The 20,851-nt window shown below is 40.0% G+C and overlaps 2 protein-coding genes across 3 annotated transcripts; one reads left to right on the top strand and one right to left on the bottom strand.

Moving 5' to 3' along the window:
- Positions 1–8,415: 8,415 nt before the first annotated feature.
- On the bottom strand, positions 8,416–16,292 carry LOC139452423 (nuclear transcription factor Y subunit alpha-like). Of its 2 annotated transcripts, none has more exons than XM_071233894.1 (6): positions 16,257–16,292; positions 14,969–15,145; positions 12,678–12,996; positions 10,553–10,608; positions 9,965–10,087; positions 8,416–9,034 (listed from the first exon to the last, which is right to left on the bottom strand). In XM_071233894.1, the coding sequence occupies exons 2-6, from the start codon at positions 15,137–15,139 to the stop codon at positions 8,807–8,809; spliced, it is 897 nt and encodes a 298-aa protein (XP_071089995.1). In that variant the 5' UTR covers positions 15,140–15,145; positions 16,257–16,292; the 3' UTR covers positions 8,416–8,806. The 2 variants fall into 2 exon arrangements, with proteins under 2 accessions (XP_071089995.1, XP_071089994.1); XM_071233893.1 differs by having other exon boundaries at positions 16,169–16,257.
- A 159-nt stretch (positions 16,293–16,451) lies between these two features.
- Positions 16,452–20,851, top strand: LOC139452536 (probable small nuclear ribonucleoprotein G). The gene is made up of 4 exons (XM_071234048.1): positions 16,452–16,582; positions 18,282–18,304; positions 19,835–19,959; positions 20,538–20,851. Exons 1-4 carry the CDS (start codon positions 16,551–16,553, stop codon positions 20,586–20,588), a joined length of 231 nt encoding a protein of 76 aa, XP_071090149.1. The 5' UTR covers positions 16,452–16,550; the 3' UTR covers positions 20,589–20,851.

The raw sequence follows: 20,851 nt of genomic DNA, 5'->3' as shown, positions 1-20,851 counted from the left end.
TGTACATGACTTGTTAACATGACGATGCTACATGGTAACGTCCATAGCTTCATCCAGCTGCTATGCTATACTTTCAACCAGGGATAACAGTATCCACAGATCTGGAATAGTGCAGATCATGAAGGCAGCCAGGTTATTTCGGGGAATTGTGCAAACCTGACACAAATTTCAAGATCCTATTCAGCTTCTCGTTCCAGCCATCTCTGTTCAAATTATCTTTGCTACTCATGCAACAACCAGAATGGAGTCTGTGTCTTTCATCTGGTTTACTTCATTGTGTATCATGATTGTACAATCAAAACCCGACATGGACTATCCTAAGCTCCAAAACATATTTGTAAACTGTAGGACATTCAGGAATACTTAAATTTCATTGCAGTCTGTAAATAAATACAAACCAAACCAATCCAGTGTTCGAAATTAATGGGGTCCTTGAAGTCTTCTACAGCATTTGTATCTAGGGACCCCAAAACTTTAAACATGAGGGTTACAACAATGACCCCTTGACTTTCATGCTTAATTTCAAACACTGCTAATGGTTGATAGCATGAACAGAGAACCATGCTGTTGAGGCCTGATAGTGCACAATAAACTGGTCTGACACTGTTGAGGTCTGATAGCGCACAATCAACTGGTCTGACACTGTTGAGGTCTGATAGCACACAATCAACCGATCACACATTGTTGAGGTCTGATAGCACACAATCAACCGATCACACATTGTTGAGGTCTGATAGCGCACAATCAACCGATCACACATTGTTGAGGTCTTATAGCGCACAATCAACCGACCACACATTGTTGAGGTCAGATAGCGCACAATCAACCGATCACACATTGTTGAGGTCTGATGGCGCACAATCATCCAATCAGACATTGTTGAGGTCTGATAGCGCACAATCAACCAATCACACATTGTTGAGGTCTGATGGCGCACAATCATCCAATCAGACATTGTTGAGGTCTGATAGCGCACAATCAACCAATCACACATTGTTGAGGTCTGATAGCGCACAATCAACTGGTCTCAACTGGTTAAAGGAAGAAACTCCCAAGCTGTGTTCCTGTTATAAATGGCACCATATGGCAAGAAATTTTGTATGGTTTTCAAGATCTGCTTCGGAAATGAGCCCTATTGCCATTTTCAGTCTAAGTCAAAGTCGTTGCTATGGAAACGTGAAAAATATTTGTTTCAAAAATCCCAAGCTATCAAAAGGGAACTGTTTGGATTTACATGTGTGTGGCTTTGTTCTCCTATAACAAACAACAATTCATTTGATCAATTATTTAATAAGTTACAAAGTTACGTTTTGTTTTATTCTGAATGTTATTTTATATGTTCTTAATGCCATTCTGTTGAATATGTAACCCAAAAAATAACACATGCCTAACACAAGCCTTCTACCTTGCATACAAGATCAGTCTCATCAACTGGTATGTCACTGCATACTCAGTCTGGAGACACCCTCTGACTGGTCCTCCATACAGTTAAGAATTGTACCAATCTCTGACTTCTCCTTGCCATAATAGATTGAATCTGTTGATGCATATTTTATCAAAAAACTTTGTAGCATCCATTGTCTCATCATATCATTTAGACATTTGTGTAATCATGTTTGTAATCAAGTTTACCAGAGCATTGTCAGCAGACTAGTTTTGTTTGTTTTCTGTTAAAGCCGCACTCAGCAATATACCAGACATATGACGGCGGTCTGTAAATAATTGAGTCTGGACCAGACAATCCAGTGATTGACATCATAAACATCGAGCCATGCAGTTGGGATCAATGACATGCATCAACCAAGTCAGCGAGCCTGAACACACGATCCCGTTAATCGTCTCTTTCGACACACAGTCGCCTTTCCTATCAAGTTTGGGTTGCTGAAGTCCTATTCTACCCTGGATCTTCACGGGTCCTGTGGACTAGTACTTGGGTAGGTGGTGAAGATGTTTGCCTGAGTGCTGTGATGTCCTATGTCCCATATTAACTCTAGCATACTAATGAAGAGGTTTTGTGGAGAAGTTTTTTGGAGAATTAATATTTATTTTGTACATATATTTTAATAAAGATCTTATTTTCTTGTAAATTTCTTGTTAGTTTCATCTGCCATGAGTGTGTGTATGGTTTTATGCTGCCTTAAGCAATATTCCAGGGCTTTGTTCCCCAAAGCGATCTTAAGCCTATGTAACAGCTATGATCACTTTAGCGCTAACATTGCTTTGAGGAAAAGGCCCTGCAATTAAACAGCAGGGGACAGCAGAAATGTTACATCCATGTTGGGAAAAGAACCTTGGCCTTTGGTGTGTTGAGCTAAAGCTGTTACCACTGGGCTACCCTCCTGCCTCCCAGATATACGAATCTGTGCTGTCCTTGAATAGTGACAACAGAGTGAGTTGTGTGTAGCAATGCTTTGAATAACATCTTAGTTACATTACCACATGCCAGCCTACTGTAGGAAAGTCGGTAGCTATTCAATTGAGAAATTTACCATTTTAGTGGAACACACAGGGCAAGTAAGGTGTGGACAAACCAAGAATCATCAGGTCAAATCTGGGACTCAAACCCAGACCTGCACATCCTGGCAGGAATAAGAAACACAACTCTGCAAAGCACTACCTTATTGATTGTCAGCAGAGTACCATATTTTCTTGAGTATAGTGCGCATCCGAGTATAATGCGCACCCCCACCTAGCCAAATCAGTATTTTTTTTGAAAAAAATTGAATATTAAGCGCAGAAAAAAATTACACCATACCCCTTCAGCAAATTCCGGTAAACGAACAAGTGATGAGAAACTTGGTCAGTACTAATTTGAAATTAGAGATAAAAAAATCACAAGACATGTTGATTTACCGTTTAAATTGTATTTTTGGTTCTGCTAGGCTAGGGATTAAGATTACCGTGTGTATTTTCTCGTAACTTGAGCCGGAAACAGCAATCAGCTGTACACACGTTTTCTTGGAATCTACCTGTGATTCGGTCAAGACACACCCAATGATATAACTTTACAGGATTTTAATGCAAGTGCAAATGAAGTTGAAAAGCCCAGTCAACACTGTTTCATCTTTAGCACAATGGACCAGGCAATCCAGTGACTGAAAGCATGATCAATGATTCATGCCATCAACACGATCACATATTCCCTCAAGTCACAGAGCCTGACCACTCTATACTTCTTGGTGAGCTCACATGAGAAACAGAGCTTTCTGGGAACCAATTCTACCCTAGAATCCCACAGGGAGTGCAGCACAGGTATTCTTAAATCTTGCAGTGGCCTCAATGGTATGACTAAAGCAGTGGCCTCAATGGTTAGTCATATAAAATTTAAAAAAAAAGATAACTTGTTTTCCTATTGTGTTGGAATGATGAAAAACCTCCTCAATCAAGAAGGCCAGTTGGGATTGACAACAAATGCACTCATCATATCAAATATTTTATTTTCTGTTGGTACTGTACAATTTGTACATGACTTGTTAACATGACGATGCTACATGGTAACGTCCATAGCTTCATCCAGCTGCTATGCTATACTTTCAACCAGGGATAACAGTATCCACAGATCTGGAATAGTGCAGATCATGAAGGCAGCCAGGTTATTTCGGGGAATTGTGCAAACCTGACACAAATTTCAAGATCCTATTCAGCTTCTCGTTCCAGCCATCTCTGTTCAAATTATCTTTGCTACTCATGCAACAACCAGAATGGAGTCTGTGTCTTTCATCTGGTTTACTTCATTGTGTATCATGATTGTACAATCAAAACACTACATGGACTATCCTAAGCTCCAAAACATATTTGTAAACTGTAGGACATTCAGAACACTTAAATTTCATTGCAGTCTGTAAATAAATACAAACCAAACCAATCCAGTGTTCGAAATTAATGGGGTCCTTGAAGTCTTCTACAGCATTTGTATCTAGGGACCCCAAAACTTTAAACATGAGGGTTACAACAATGACCCCTTGACTTTCATGCTTAATTTCAAACACTGCTAATGGTTGATAGCATGAACAGAGAACCATGCTGTTGAGGCCTGATAGTGCACAATCAACTGGTCTCACACTGTTGAGGTCTGATAGCGCACAATCAACTGGTCTGACACTGTTGAGGTCTGATAGTGCACAATCAACTGGTCTCACATTGTTGAGGTCTGATAGCACACAATCAACCGATCACACATTGTTGAGGTCTGATAGCGCACAATCAACCGATCACACATTGTTGAGGTCTGATAGCGCACAATCAACCGACCACACATTGTTGAGGTCTGATAGCGCACAATCAACCGATCACACATTGTTGAGGTCTTATAGCGCACAATCAACCGACCACACATTGTTGAGGTCAGATAGCGCACAATCAACCGATCACATTGTTGAGGTCTGATAGCTCACAATCAACCGACCACACATTGTTGAGGTCTAATAGCGCACAATCAACCGATCACACATTGTTGAGGTCTGATAGCGCACAATCAACCGATCACATTGTTGAAGTCAGATAGCGCACAATCAACCAACCACACATTGTTGAGGTCTGATAGCGCACAATCGACCGATCACACATTGTTGAGGTCTGATAGCGCACAATCAACCGATCACACATTGTTGAGGTCTGATAGCGCACAATCAACCGATCACACATTGTTGAGGTCTGATGGCGCACAATCATCCAATCAGACATTGTTGAGGTCTGATAGCGCACAATCAACCAATCACACATTGTTGAGGTCTGATAGCGCACAATCAACTGGTCTCAACTGGTTAAAGGAAGAAACTCCCAAGCTGTGTTCCTGTTATAAATGGCACCATATTTATTTAATCTGGCAAGATTTTGAATGATTCTAAATCCTAACATACATGTTTTAAACTAATCCGGATGTATGACCTATGACCCTTGGGTATTTGAGCATTGGGTATTAAAGTTAATCTTTAACACAGGGTACTACCAGTAAATCATACCCATCTCAACCAGCTTCTACAAGCATTGACTAGACCGTTCAGTTGCCATATTTCCAATAAGTACACTTGGATTCACACCAAAAACCGGGATTACTTCTCACAGAGGGAAATAACATTTACAAGTAAAGAAAATGCTAAAAGGGAAAGGGTGTAGAGGGTAGGTTTCTAGTCTCTGAAATGAACATATTTTACACAAAAAACAGGTGTTAAATTATCAAATTTAAATATAATAAAAAGGAGCCCCAGAGTCTTCATTTGCAGAGACTGCAGTAATCTAGACTTGCTAACTATTATCAGGTCTCTTTGTACAGCCTCCTTATTATTATCAACTTGCATGGGCTGTATTGGATATATTTGTTTCGGGGTCTGTGACAGACTATCAGCTAGATCATGCGGGTGTCAATGATTAGAAAACTCAGGTTGTGCGGCGACAAGGTCTTCTGTGGTGATCAACTGCTTTAGACAACTAAAGTGCAGTCACCAATATTCTGGCCATATCCCAGGAACCTGTAACACCAGTCCAGTAATTTATCACTGATATACAAATAATATATGACCCTCCAAAAATTGTTTAGTCTTTTTTTCATGCTCCCTTTCCCCGACAAAGCAGTAAATCCTTAGAAGCTTGCTCACATTTCTTGCTAGAATTGGTACAATTTTCAAAGGTCTGTTTTAAGTTCAGATGCCAGGTTGAAGTGTATGTTTCTAATACAAAATGTTCTGGGGAAAACATCTGAGAAAACAATAATCCAAAGTTTAAATAAACCCCACTGAACGGAAAGATAACTTCATTTTTTTTATGACCCTCCCCAAAACAGTGATTTTTTTTTTATGATTCTCCCTTGATTTCCTCTGGCCATCTCCCCTTGACAAGCATGGATTGATGGGATCACATTGGCCCTGTCGCCATGGTACAGTATCACAAAACAGGATTTGAGTCAACATCAAGTTCCTAACAATGCGTAAACAGGACCTGAAACGAATGAATGGAATCAAAAGGCCCAGGCAACACTGAGATTCTATTTCTGATAATGAAAATATGATTCTTTTTTTGCCTTTTTATGTGTGATAGATAGTGTCGTTTGATTTGTTAAACAACCAATTATGGTGGCAACTCTTTCAAAAGCATAATCTTTTATCTGACATCTCAAATCCATTTCTCCGTATTACCATGGGGATAGTGGTATTGGCAGTCTGTGCTAAAAACGTTTGAGTCTAGAACCCCAAAATGGCTGAAAGCATCATTTCCTGAGTGTTATCTTTTAGGCTATTAATAGCTGTGCTTACTGGACCAAAGAGAATGTTACTAGACTCAGGCTTCACACCAGCATCTAAAGTTTCAAACTGTGATGGTTCACATATCTGGTTTTGTTTTTGTGTAAAAGACTTTTAAATCTAGACCCTGATAAAACCTTGGGCCACATATTAAAATAGGAAAAAACTGATGATTTGGTGAGTAATTTCAACTACAATCTATGATCATGTTTTAGTGAAGCTCTCCAACTGTTAGTAACATAATTGTCATGATTCATATTGATATTCCCCAGATATCTAAAAATTAAGGGGATTCTTGGGGTCCTTGACGTTTGCTGGTGTAATATTCGAATCCAGGACCCCCTTAACCTTTGACTCTTAACTTCACGGTTATATCAAAGACCCATTTTCTTTCATGTTTAACTTCAAACACTTAACCATTATGAAACCCGGCTCAGCCCAGTGGACTGTGCAATGTTTCCATGGCTGTAGGAGTGCATATAATTGTGGATGATCTCATGATAATGGTACTTTCTCACAAATAAACTACTCTCTACTTTGAGCATCTTGAGAAATAATACAACACAGGAGCATGCAATATAACAATAGATGACCAAGGGAAGGACCCTCGACATGATATAATACAAATGAAAATGTCTGCACCATGGTGTGATAAATGTACAATACAGGAGTCGAGGGCTGACACAATAAACATGGCTAAATGACACCAGTGCTCCAGTGCTGTGTGGCTGCGGAAAATACACTGTAACCCAATTAATTAGTTGTTTGCATACATATATGCATGTAAACTTGAAAAGTCATAACCCCAATAGTACAACACTGAGCATAATTGCACAATGTGACCTCTTTAGCATGTAAACTAGTACTTCTTCACTCATCTTTCTTCAATGGCATCATGTCTACTGCTGTGAATAATTTACAGAGTTGCTCTCACTTTTCATAAACAGACAGGTATCACTGTTGTGATGTTAAAAGTGTGTGTCACATGATTTCCTTTTCAAGGAAGCCGAACACTGCTGGTGGTGAAACTCCATGCCACAGGCGGCACATAAAAAACACAATATTCACTTACCAAAGGATACCAATACCAGAAGAGACCTTTACGACAAACACCACTTCAGAGTGAGTGAGTGAGTGAGAATGGTTTTATGCCACTTTTAGCAATATTCCAGCAATATCACGGCGGGGGACACCAGAAATGGGCTTCACACATTGTACCCTTGTCGGGAATCGAACCCGGGTCTTTGGCGTGACAAGCGAACGCTTTAACCACTAGGCTACCCGACCGCCCCTAAACCACTTCGGAATCAGAGCTAGATTTCAGAATTGGATTTAACTTTCACCAGCTGCAAATTGACATAAAAAACCAAGTTGCACCAAACAAAACCATGTTGCACCCTGGTCCTCAAAATTTATCAAAGTTGAGACAGAGTGGCCTGCTGCCTGTGTCACATAAATTAATGATGCATTGCTGTTAAACGTAATAGCAACATGTGCACAAAATGTTGAAGTACCCAGTCTGATGTCCTCAAGCCCAAGAGGGCATGACAAATTTCACCTAACACAGGGGTTAGTGATGTACTATGGTACACAACACTTAGAGGTACTGAGTGTGTTCAAAGCTCAAGTTTGTGTATGGACAAGTAAGGATTAGTCAGACTCAAATTTGGTGCTTGTTGACATGAGTATAAGGTTGCATTTTTCAAGTATAAGGTTGCATTTTTCAAGGATAGGTCGCAATGGTGCATGTTTTATATATAGCTAAATCGAGCCCTAAGATGTCTAACTCATTGGCTCAAAAATACCAGTGACTGGACACATGATTAAAAATTGATGAAAGAGCACAAGGAAATTTGAAATGAGAATGATTAAATGGAAGTAAATACTCCATGGCTCAATAACAAAAAAATAATAATAACAAAGACCCAGAGCACTGTGATACAGATCATATAGTGAGGTTGTGAAACTTGTAACATTAGATTAATGAACACAATTCCATCATCAAAGCAAAGACGTCTATACGTCTTTGATCAAAGTGACTAACTAGAGACTTGATTTAAATTTGGTAAGCTTGTTTCTAGTTAACAAAGGATATATGTATCAAAGGTATTAGATCATCTTCCCGAGGAAAGGGAGTTAACCGACTTTAAAAGTCCAGTCCTAGGTGATCAGAATTACATCTTTGTCACAATATTCACCATTATCATATTCAGAGTGGACTTGACTATATATATTTCTGAGACTATTTTCAAATATGGTAATGATAAAGTGTTTTGAAAACTTAACACACTCAGGAACATGTCCTTATGCTTATTGCCTGTCTGAATTCAATCAGTTACATACCCGAGAATGTCTCTTTCTAGTACAAGCATTGTTTTCTAGGCATACACATCCTCACAATAAGACACACATATCCTGTCCATAAGCATCACGATGATACCAGTGAATCATTACAGCCCAAGACTTCCGTTCATTAATTTGGTTAATAGCACAGTAGAAAATGTATGTACAATTCTATAAACATGTCGCCGGCATCTGCAGGAAGTCACACCACAATGTCTGTCCAGCTCTTATGTCCCGAGAGTGGTGAGCATCTCTGCAGCTTGTCCTGTGTGGTGAATAACTGGGCCCCCATCGGAGTGCAGCACCTGCGTTTCCTGAAACACCTGGTGATTGTTTTTCCCATCAAGAGGCTTGATGTTGGGTTGGGGGCCGTCCTCTTCTCCACCAACAAACACACCGCCTGACCCTCTCTGTCTGTTCATGGCGTGCCGATGTCGTGATTCGTATAGGTATTTCTATTGACAAGAGAAAAGAGTGACATAAAAAGTTGGTTTACTTGCCTGAATAGTGATAAGGCATCATATTTAGATACATATTCTACCAATCTCAATAAAATTAAATCTTACAGCTACACAACTAGAGCGTCACTTACCAGGTCAGGAAAGTTAGTCAGAATTTGTGATCTAATCAAGCACCCTCGAAAAAGTTACCACAGTGTATTCGTAGCGACAGTTATGGGCGGAATGAGTAATTCTGCCAAAGTCGTCATCTTTCTCTTGCTTCAATGGGTAAACATTTGAAACGGAAAAGACTGCCATCCATTAGATATTCCAAACTTTTCTTTTGTTCAGTTTTCAAAATTTGATATTTGTCAAAATATTTTTTCAAAGCGTAATCTGGAATCAAAGTTGCCATTTTGAAGCTAATGCCATAAAGACTGAGAAAGCTGCTTTTTGATTGGCTAATGTCAACTTCCTGATAGTTATTATATTGACTGGTAAAAGATCGTGAAGGGTCAGTCTGACATGACTTGTAATATGATGTCCTCAAATCTTAAATGTAGCTGTAGCTGTAGATCTGATTTTAATAAGATTTAGATCCCATATTTATCAATGAAGTTTATGTCAGAGGCTCATAGTATACCAGGTTAACTGGGCAAGACAGCAACTCCACTGTTCAGACAAAGAGAAGGCTGTCTGTTCCACTTGTTAGTTCATAGGTGGAACCAGAGGGGGGGTCTTGACCCCCACCCCACCCCTTCTTTTGTAGACAACCTCCCCTCTGAGAGAGGATTTTGATATTTTGGACAAGTCCCTTTAAAACTAAATGTAGTATGTTGTAGAGAATCCTCCCCCTCTCCACAGAGAGGATTTTGATATTTGCTGGATCCGCCCATGAGCTTGTGATTTGATATGTGTTAAATATTGACTCATTGAGTAACCCACCTGTCTCTCCTTAGGGATCTTCCCTAGAGATTCCAGCTTGGCTCGGGCCTGTCTTCGTTTCAGTATCCGATGGTACTGTTTGGCGTTCACATACAGTGGCTCATCCCCTGACTCGGAACCAGGCTGCAAGGTTAAACCAGAAGGTATTTTATGTCTATAAAAGTTCCTACAAGTCTAAGGCCAAACACAATGAAAAGTATCATGTTTTGGGTCTTACAGAAAAGAGGGTCAGTAAGGTCTTAGATGTTTACCACTTTGGTGAAACCCACAAGCACAGGTCTGGTGCTGACAAACTTATAAATGTGATCAAGAATTTCAGGGATTTGTACCCACAATTGTAAGTTTCTGGTGGGCCAAATGACACGAATCTGTAAGGGAATTGCAGCGCCTCAGACGACAGGGACACCCCTGCCCCGCTAATGGTTTCACAGCTTGTTGTCGCAGGCTAGTATGTTGATTTCATATTTCATATACATAGCAGTTATCTATGTCATAGTGAAAAGTTGTTAATGGATTGATGGAGTGAAAGAGTGACTGACACAGCCACCCATCACACAAACTCACACAGTGAAAATGATGTATACATACCATAGGTAGCTGCTGGCCCCCTGTTTGTTGTGATGGGAGATTGATTACTTGAATACCTTAAAGAAACAAAACCAGTTAAGTCTCGAAACATACTCCCAACATGGCCAGGGTGTGAGAGGGTGACCAGCCCAAGCGTAGTATTTGACAAAACCAAAACACAACTACTTGCCACAGGAACCGTGATACTTAAAAAGTTACTTGTTCTGAAACATGTTTTTCTCTTCGACAATAAATTATTAATGATTGTGAGCAAATTCTACCCAATTTGCAATATTATTGCAGTAGTTAATTTATAATGGATCGTAAGTGCGCACGCTTACTAACCTATAAAATATGTCATACGCAAACTGTTTCTTGTTCTTTGTTCAACTCTCATGACATATCATTTAGGATTGATCGATGATAATTGTCATTACCGAGTTTGGTAAACAAAGTACCTGTCATCAGCAACTGAAGGGTGGGGAATTCTTTATAATCACGGTGTGGCTATTTTGTGGTATGATACCCGGGGTGAAACGATACAGGGAGGTCGTGATATGATACTTATCGCATATTTTCGTCAAATCTCGTGGAAACTTGTTGACTATAAATATTTCAGAGCAGGTGCAAAGGGAAAGGCTAGCTGTAGAAGCATTATTAGTAGTTAACTGGAAACACTTATTACAACACATTTTGCAGTATTCGATAGAAAAAAATGCTTGGGGGTGATGAGTAGAAAACAATTTATTTTAACAAGTATATCGTCTTGCATCGATACAGTAAAAAATTTATCATATTGTCGCATGAAAACTCACGATGCACTGGTGCACTGTTGCTTTGTTTCACTCCAATATGATACGTGTGGAATATGTGCTTTACATCACTTCCTGCTTTGGATTATGCATGATCTGTATGCATACAATTTAGGTCATCTTCCCGAGGCAAGAGAGTTAACTGACTTTAAAAGTCCAGTTTCCACCCTTGCCGAACTAGGCTGGAATTACTGGGCTCGATCGTAGCGCCACCAGTGGCTATTACCAGTTATGTCCCTTTTAAGCCCCTCCTATGGACCAATCAGATTCCACCTCTCGTATCACTTGCGTTTGCTTCACACAAAATGGTGGCGCCCAGTCAGGACGATCTGATCGATAATCAAGATCAATATTGTGATAAAACGGGTCTTACATCGCGAAATGCATCAAATCATGTGAGCACCTTGATTAAAAACACGAAAAGATTTGGAAAATATATGTTGACAACGAGTTGGCGGTGTACATGTTTTGCAAATCCTGCAATCAACCGAAATCTGCACGACAGTTTACGAACTGGATTTCGATTTCGGTGCCCGATTTTGATTGGACTATGCATAGACTCGTTATACCAGACAAAATGTAACTCTATAATACCAACCTAGTTTGGCAAGGGTGGAAACTGGACTTTTATAGTCAGTTAACTCTCTTGCCTCGGGAAGATGAATTTAGGTTGGGTCAAGGGACTTCGTCCAAACAAATGGGTTCTTTATTAGTCCATTACGAAGGAGGCAGGGGTAATTCCACTTCAAAAACATTCCAAGAAAGTTAACGTGTATACTCATGAATAGCCATGACATACCGCAACAAGTCCCGTATTTTATCAAGCTATGAAATATTGTGCTTAGATCTGCATACGTAAACAGTCGACAGGGTGTGTGGATTACAAGATGTACTGATACTGCGATAATAACGAGCCTGGGATCATATAGTGAGTGAGTGAGTTTGGTTTTTCGCCGCTTTCAGAAATATACCAGCAATATCACGACGGGGGACACCAGAAATGGGCTTCACGCATTGTACCCATGTTGGGATTCGAACCTGGGTCTTCGGCGTGACGAGCGAACGCTTTAACCACTAGGCTACCCGACCGCCCCCTGGGATCATATAGAGCCATATCATATATTACTATTCAATTTCAATCCCTAATGTTGTCTAAATCAGTACAGCTTAGTCATATGCCTTACTGAGAGAGGGCCGCTTATATTTTGACTGATTAATATCAAGAATTGACCCAGTATCAGTACTGTGTTGAAAGGCTTACGGCTTTAACATGCAAAAACTTAAACACAACTTCCCATAGGTGTAAGCAAGTGGAAGCATGTCACCATGGTTACCTTGTGGTAGCTGTACTGGTTTATTGTTGGCATCCACTAACACAAAGGATGTCTGTCCATTGATTGTAACTTGGTTGAGGAACAACATCTGGGGGATTCCCCCTGGGTTGATGGTAGTGGTACCATTTCCTTGTATCACCGACTGCGTGCCTATAACATTGGCTCCTTGCTGGACAACTGATGTTGGCTGGACGATCGTTTGACCAGAAGAGGCGATCACATTGGCAGCATTGGCCACAACCTGGGTGGATGGTGTTGATGCGAGAGAGGTGAACGAAGAACCGCCTTGCGTTGTGTAGATAGTTTGAGCATCTGATACCTGAAGAACAGTAAGTGAGTGAATTGTTTGTTTTGCTGAAGTCAGCATTATTACAGCCATATGATTTGTTTGGTTGTTTGACGTTTAATGCCACACTCTGCAATATTCCAGCAAAATGAGGGCAGTCTGTAAATATGTCGGGTCTGGACAAGACAGTCCAGTAATTGACATCATGAGCATTGATCCACGCAATTGGGACACGATGACATGTTTCAACCAGGTCAGCAAGCCTGACCACCCAATCCATTTAGTTGCCTCTTACGACAAACATTGTAGCCTTTCACGGCAAGCATGGGTTGCTGAAGACCCATTCTAATCTAGATCTTCACGGGTATCCAGCCAGGGGAAGATGGTCTGCAAATACAACTGTATGGGACAGGCAAACCTGTTGTTTGATTGTTTGTTGTTGTTTAACACCGCACTCAGCAAATATTCAAGTTATATGACGGAGGTCTGTAAATAATCGACTCAAACTAGGACTGGGACGATAAATACACCAACAGTGAGATCCGATATGTATTACGATAACTTGCTCATGATCCGATATGTATTACGATACCTTGCTCATGACCCGATATGCACTACGATACCTTGCTCATGATCCGAAATGTGAGTGAGTGAGTGAGTGAGTTGGGTTTAAAGCCGCTTTTAACATTATTCCAGTCATATCACGGCGTGTCAGCTTAATGTGGGAGGAAAGACCGAAGTGATGCAGGTCTCAGACGTTTACCAATTCGGTGAAACCCACGAGCACGGTTATGGTGTTGACAAACCTAGAAACATAATCGGGGCAAACCGGGATTCGAACCCACAATCATAGGTTTCTGGCGTGCCCTAAGGACGCAACTCTGCACAGCGAATCGCTGATGACCTGATATGCATTACGATACCTTGCTCATGACACGATATGTAATACGTTACCTTGCTCATGACCCGATATGTAATACGATACCTTGCTCATGACCCGATATTTAATACAATACCTTCCTCTAAACAGATATGTATTACGATACCTTGATCATGACCAGATATGTATTACGATACCTTGCTCATGATCCGATATGTATTATGATACCTTGCTCATGATACGATATGTATCACAATACCTTGCTCACAATCTGTTGCGTACCAAAATATTTTAATGTGCTCTTTTCTGTGGTGTGTAAGCCATCTTTTTCAGACAGGATGGTAAAAATACCTGGCACACTGACAATTTACAGTTCGATGAAAATATTTACGTTTTCACTACTTATCAGAGTTTGATGTAACAGTTGTTAAAGAAAACATGTAAGGTAAGAATAGATTTTTTACTTAGTGTGCGACTGTGTTTGATACTTGTACCAGGAAGCAAAAAATCATGATCCACCGATGCATCTATTGTCTCCAAACCCCCTACATCCTGTACTTTCACAGCTAAATATAGCTGTCCATGTTTCCCTGTATGATCTAGGATTTGGTTGTTGGTTGATTTGTTGTTTTACGCCGCACTCACCAATATTCCAGCTATATGACGGCGGTCTGTAAATAATCGAGTCTGGACCAGACAATCTAGTGATTGACATCATGAGCATCGATCAACGCAATTGGGATCGATGACCTGCATCAACCAAGTCAGCGAGCCTGACCACCCGATCCCGTGTATGATCTAGGACGCGAGGTGGTAAAATGGGGTTTAATGTCACGTCCAAGATTATTTCACTTATATAGCGATGTGCATACACATATGTGTGTGTCTGCTTGTGCTAGGCCGTACTAATGCTGATTTATGTGCTAGCTATACCATAACAGTTTACCATGAATACCACCCAGACATAGAATACTGACTCCTAGCCGACCAGTCCTTATTTTAGCCCCATAATGCCGAGCCCCAGGCAGGCTAACAACAAGTACCATCTTTTTACATCTTTTGGTATTATACAGCCAGGGATCGAACCCTGACCTTCCGCTCTCCGGACAGATGGTCTAGACGTACCTGTATGACCCCTGGCTGGCCATGGAGCTGGGCTACCTGCACCCCATCCTGTGTGATGTACTGGATGCCCTGCACATGTTGGACAGCCTGGCCGTCTTCAGGGTTGACCGTGACTGTGAGGGGCTGCTGGCTGTCTGCCTCATAGACTGTGTACTGCTCAGCCTCTGCCATTTCTCACTGCTCAACAAACAAACAGTGCTTGACGTTAAGGTAATCCTTGATCTTTCCTGACATAGCATTTGAAGCAATGGACCCCCTAAATTTATGTGTACTATCAGATTTACGACAAGAACCTCTTGAATTTCATGCTTAATTCTGAATGCTGTAATGCATGCAAGCATAAACCCATACATGTCTGTACGGATGAAGATGGTTATATAATGTGACATCACAGCCGATCCTGATCGCATGCAGACTAGTTAATCTGTTGGTGAGCATTAGATAGGCCTAAACGTCACACAAAATTGTCACATTATAAGAAAAATCTACTGAAACTTTTTCCACAGACAGAAATGTGTGCATTTGCTCATAGTTTCACAAAAATCAAAGTTATTGGCACGGTTAACAGTGTGCACGCAATATTTAAGAAATAAACATGAAAAATATGTCAATTAGTGGTCAATGACCAGTACTCATTGGGATTACATTTAAACTTAAAGAAAACTGATAGACCACTGGATCTTGATACTCATCATACAACATATTAAAGACCAACAGAGAACTCATTTGCCATTTGATCTTTTCTGCAACAATACACTATCAAACTTGTCCTCTTGATCAACTTCTAACATGAATGATATAGCATTTTGGCGTAACAGGCCAAATACTTAGTATTCAGCTGCTTCAACAGAAGAGCAGAACATCATGTGAGGCCTAGTCTGAGAAACAGACAGTACACTAGTACGTCACTAAGCTAATTTCATCTATCGCAATGCTGACTGGATGAAAAGGCGTGAGTTTTTGGTTTGCAGAAAATTCTTTTAAATTGGAAGTTAGTTTTAGAGAGTGTACCGGTTAACTCTATTCTCATGTGCGTAACGGTACAGTGACGAAAGTGCAAAACAAGAGAGACCTAGATTTGGGTGCCGACATGACTGAATGGATGCCGTTTTGTCTGACATGGCGAAGGCTCGAATGGTTGAGAAAACCGTCCTCACACTTCACCTTCGACATCTTAGAGAGACAACTGGGGTTAAATACCTTCAACAAGCATCCAATGAGACTTGTTACTCTTTACTGGCTAATAGAGTCTATCAGTGACCAATCAGAAAGGAATATTTGGATTTACCAATGCATGGGCTTCCCCTGTGGTTATAAATATGGCGCAGAATTTGAGCACACAAATTGATGACGTATCAAGGAGGAAAAAATATTTTAATTAGCTTACTAGTGTCATCTTACTGATGTGTGTATTTTCGTATGTAAATTCCCAAAGTTCAATGGTGTTAGTTTTCAAAAAGATGTTATTTTAGATTTTTCAATTTGTCTCTTAACTTCCGGTTTCGTCGCGTCGTGGAAACGTTACCGCCTTTGTGATACCGGTGTGAGTGTAAGCTTGATTCGAAAATCCGCTGTTATCATCATGAGTAAGGCACATCCACCCGAGTTGAAAAAGTAAGTATATGGACAAAAAGTGGTGTCTGGACTGTGTACCTAATTTTCACTGTCATTTGCCTTTGTTTGAAAATAGACGGTATTGAACCGGTTTGTTTACATCCAGAAACGGGCATCTGCTGAAAAAAGGATGAGTTCTCAGGATACGATGTTTCACAATAGGAACAAATATTGTATTGTTAAGAATTGTGGATGCCGAATAAAGAAATAGACTGCCAATGTTATGTCCTGTATGCACCTGTATGCATATTCACAAGCTTATACAGTAATTTAGGCTCAAGTTCAATCATGAAGCCTCACCTTTTTGAAAAGTTGAATATTTACGATTAGGGTCTACGATTCCACGCGTACAATTACTGGGTTCTTCTTGTACTAGTTATCAAAGTATTATGCCTTACTTCGACTCAGTATGTAGTACCCTCAATAAGCTATGACAGATTGGTTGCAAAACCTTTTGACACAAAAAATGGTAGCACGTTGAAATTGTCTCCACATGTTGACATGGTTAAGAATACCGTATTCGACATAATAATAAGCGCCCATGGCGCTCTCCAAATTAGAAATAGGTGGCTCTCATTCAATACTATTTTGGTGAAAAACAACAGAGTTGAAAGATCGTAAATTTTGTGGTTTATAGTGTCAGCATGAAACGTTTTTATACGACAGAATTATTTTTCCAGAATTTTATTGCCCATAATTAAGGGTGCATATAACAACCGTATTATGCACGAATAAATATTCTTGTGTGTGTTTATCAATCGGAAGGGGTGCTTATTGGGATTGTTCACTAGCCAATTTATTAGCAAATATCGCCGTGGGAGCTTACTAGAACGGGGCGCTTATTACTTCGAATACGGTATCCATCAATGATCTTGTGGAACATGTAGCTGTTTTTATATTAGTCATGGTTTGTCATGTTGTTATTTGGCTAAGAAGAAAAGACTTGTTATTGTTTGCTTTATGACTGGCCACAGACAGGAAATGTCAGTATCTGAAAAGTATATATACTTTGTGTGAACTAAATGAATTGGTTACATCGGAGGAAAGTCAGCTTTTCCATGACTTATGGATAGAAATCAAGATCATGAAAATAGCACTTTTTAAAAGAACCCTGTTTTTGAGACCTACATGTCCACAAAACATAATCCTTGAATGTTGCACCTAACTGTGCTTGTGGGTTCATGTAAGTGATAAGATCTAAGAGTTGCATCACTTATTCTTTCGTCCCACATTAATCTAACACCTTGAAGACTGCCTCCAGTGCCTAGTGGATAGAACATCTGCATCTGGGCTACTAACGTGCCAGACTAGTACAAGCAGATGCACAGCGGTAGAGACATCATGAAAATCAACACTTTTTGATACCTTAAACCTATTCCAGTGGTAGAGAGTAACATTTTTAGTCCACTAATATTTACAATAACATATAGCAAAACCCTTAAAAATGGCAAATTTCTACTTGTCCTTTTGATTCCTTTACTATTAGGCAGTGTGGCAAGGACAACAGGACTAGTGCCAATTTCTAACGCTGATGCACAGCATGCATGCGACTTTAAACCCCATTTCATCTGGCCTTACACAATTTATTTACTCTCAAATCCTGTTAAAGGCAGTGATAAACTGGACTCCTTCACTTGAGTATCAATCTTTTCTTTAACTCTAAAAGTGTACGCTAAACTTATTTTTTTGTATTTTACAGGTACATGGAGAAGAAGCTTCAATGTAAGTTAATATACCATTGTCAAATCAAGAAGTTGTGTTCTTTTGAACAAGAACACAAAGCCATCAGCATGTCTGTCCATCTGTTTTCCGTTTCCGGTGCAGAACTAATCCGTTGAATATTTCTTGGATTATTGCTGAGTGCGGTGTTAAACAACAAACCAACAATGTAACATTGCCCTTTGAACACATTCAATACCTGTTAGGATATTTTCCATAATAAGTCAATACTTCAAGATTATGTGCACATTTCAACTTTGATAGATTTATGGGTACAGATTGTTCTTGAACAATCATGGTGGCTAAGCACTTGCTTACTGAGAGTAAAGGAAGAACTGAACTTATTTCTTTAATTGCGCACACACACACACTATTTTCTGAAGTTAAAACTTTAGGGTCCATCTTTGTGGGAATTTGTGTGAGGTTTAGTATATTGGCAGTGATGTTTTGTGTGACTTGTAGTATATTGGCAGTGTGGTTTTGTGTGACATGTATATTGGCAGTGTGGTTTTGTGTGACATGTATATTGGCAGTGTGGTTTTGTGTGACTTGTAGCATATTGGTGGTGTGGTTTTGTGTGACATGTAGTATATTGGCAGTGTGGTTTTGTGTGACATGTAGTATATTGGCAGTGTGGTTTTGTGCATCTTCCCAAGGCAAGAGAGTTAACTGACTATAAAAGTCCAGTTTCCACCCTTGCAGAACTAGGCTGGTATCATGGAGTTATGAACTAACAAGTCTATGCAAAGTCCAATCAAAAGCAGCATCGAAATCCGGTTCGGAAACTGTCATGCAGATTTCGGTCGATTGCAGGATTTGCAAAGCATGTGCAGCGCCAACCTATTTTTCAGCAGATATTTTCCAAATCTTTTCATGTTTTGAATCAAGGTGCTCACGTGATTTGATGCATTTCACGATGTAACACCTGTTTTATCACAATATAGATCTTGATTATCGATCAGATCGTCCTGACCGGGAGCCACCATTTTGTGTGAAGCAAATGCAAGTGATACGAGAGGTGGAATCTGATTGGTCCATAGGAGAGGCTTAAAAGGGACATAACTGGTAATAGCCACTGGTGGCACTACGATCGAGCCCAGTTATTCCAGCCTAGTTCGGCAAGTGTGTAAACTGGACTTTTAAAGTCGGTTAACTCTCTTGCCTCGGGAAGATGGGTTTTTTGAGACATGTATATTGGCGGTGTGGTTTTGTGATGTCTATTGGCGGTGTGGTTTTGTGACATTTAGTATATTGGCAGTGTGGTTTTGTGTGACATTTTGTATATTGGAGGTGTGGTTTTGTGTGATATGTAGTATATTGGCGTGTGGTTTTGTGTAGCATTTAGTTTATTGGCAGTGTGGTTTTGTGTGATATGTAGTATATTGGCGTGTGGTTTTGTGTAGCGTTTAGTTTATTGGCAGTGTGGTTTTGTGTGACATTTTGTATATTGGAGGTGTGGTTTTTTTGTGACATTTAGTTTATTGACAGTGTAGTTTTGTGTGACTATTAATGGTTGTATGGTTTTTATTCCAGTGAAGCTAAATGGAGGCCGACAGATCACTGGCATCCTTCGAGGGTTTGATCCCTTTATGAATCTTGTAGTGGATGAGGGTACAGAGGAGACCAAGACTGGAGAGAAGCGACCAATCGGAATGGTGGTATGTTGATTCCTTGCTCCTGTTATGGTATTTAGTCCCATCGCTCTATATTAAAAGAAATGCCCTTGAAAAAGTGAAGGTTGTGTCGATTGCGATTGCTCTTATATTGTTTTTTTTATTCATTTATGTTTATGAATACCTCTGTGGGGACCAAGGGTAGAATGTGTTCCCATCTCCTCATTGCTAATTGGCGACTAAATTAGGAACTTGTGGTTTTCCAAGTTAGAATTGGTCTCCAGCAACCTTTGCTCGTCGTAAGTGGTGACTAAATGGATCAGGTGGTCAGGCTTGCCGTAGTTGGTGACCTGGTTGAAGACGTATCTACATACCCTGATGGTGGTTCATTGATCATAATATCAATCACTGGTTTGTCTGGTTGATTATCTGCCCGCTGCGTCATTTAGCTGGAATAGTGCTGTGGGTAATGTTAAACACTCAAAACAAAACAAGACCCTCAATTTCATTTGAGGCATTTTGAGACCTAAAATAACCTTGCCATCCATAAATCTGTTAAATTTCAATTCCTATCACTATTGTTGATCAATATCAATAAACACGTCTCCATTTTTCCATTGCAGGTGGTACGTGGAAACAGTATTGTCCTGTTAGAGGCTCTTGACAGAATATGATGACTGTATTCCGTGTGTGTTCATGAACTTGATAACAGGATGGAAGGACACTGAGTGAATGAAGCAGTGATACAAAGCAGATGCTACAGATTCTGGTGTTTGCCTACAGCAGTGGTTTGCAATCAACATAAGAAGATCTTGTCAGTCAGTTAACATGACGTCTGGTTGCAAGTGGATGAATGTTTTTTGTTTATTTCTTTCATCAACAAAAATGTCATCTTGGTTTTTAAAAACTCATTTATGTAAATAAACATTTGTGTATA

The sequence above is a fragment of the Haliotis cracherodii genome, unplaced genomic scaffold, assembly GCF_022045235.1.
Source record: "Haliotis cracherodii isolate W230 unplaced genomic scaffold, xgHalCrac1.p SCAF_9, whole genome shotgun sequence".
NCBI classification, from domain to species: domain Eukaryota; kingdom Metazoa; phylum Mollusca; class Gastropoda; order Lepetellida; family Haliotidae; genus Haliotis; species Haliotis cracherodii.
The sequence above is the reverse complement of the archived record's forward strand: the minus strand, read 5'-3'. Positions and strand labels throughout refer to the sequence as shown.

Bases quoted from the DNA above. Each gene is read 5' to 3' on its own strand.
- LOC139452536 (XM_071234048.1), top strand. From the start codon at position 16,551: ATGAGTAAGGCACATCCACCCGAGTTGAAAAA. The intron at 16,583-18,281 runs GTAAGTATATGG...TGTATTTTACAG, and splicing joins CATCCACCCGAGTTGAAAAA to GTACATGGAGAAGAAGCTTC. The intron at 18,305-19,834 runs GTAAGTTAATAT...TTTTTATTCCAG, and splicing joins CATGGAGAAGAAGCTTCAAT to TGAAGCTAAATGGAGGCCGA.
- LOC139452423 (XM_071233894.1), bottom strand. From the start codon at position 15,139: ATGGCAGAGGCTGAGCAGTACACAGTCTATGAGGCAGACAGCCAGCAG. The intron at 12,997-14,968 runs GTACGTCTAGAC...ACTGTTCTTCAG, and splicing joins GCCAGCCAGGGGTCATACAG to GTATCAGATGCTCAAACTAT. The intron at 9,035-9,964 runs GTGGGTTACTCA...TCTTGTCAATAG, and splicing joins AGATCCCTAAGGAGAGACAG to AAATACCTATACGAATCACG.